Raw genomic sequence first — 227 nt, 5'->3', positions numbered from 1 at the left:
GATAAATGAAACAATGTACAACCAACACATCCAAATAAATTTGCAGTTTCGAAAAAGAAAAGAAAAAATCTCTTGTTCACTTAGTCACCGGAAGCTGTCAACCGAAGCGAAGGCGGGAGAGTGAAGCCCGTTGTCCACCAAGAGGAAGTGCGTGTGGTCGCTGTTGAGGACCAGGTCGCCATCTTGGGCACAGGTGGGCGATTCGTAACTGAGAGGGGAACAAAATG

The 227-nt window shown here is 47.1% G+C and overlaps 1 protein-coding gene across 2 annotated transcripts in view; it reads right to left on the bottom strand.

Moving 5' to 3' along the window:
• The window catches only part of LOC119585227 (transient receptor potential cation channel subfamily M member 4-like), a 13,672-nt gene that overhangs the window by 12,907 nt on the left and 538 nt on the right, over positions 1–227 (bottom strand). For both annotated transcript variants that reach the window (XM_037933886.1, XM_037933887.1), the window contains exon 2: positions 89–208. In XM_037933886.1, the coding sequence (XP_037789814.1) occupies positions 89–208 (120 nt within the window). The remainder of the gene's footprint in view (positions 1–88; positions 209–227) is intronic.

The sequence above is a fragment of the Penaeus monodon genome, chromosome 19 (assembly GCF_015228065.2).
Source record: "Penaeus monodon isolate SGIC_2016 chromosome 19, NSTDA_Pmon_1, whole genome shotgun sequence".
NCBI lineage: Eukaryota > Metazoa > Arthropoda > Malacostraca > Decapoda > Penaeidae > Penaeus > Penaeus monodon.
This window is presented reverse-complemented; position numbering and strand designations above follow the sequence as displayed.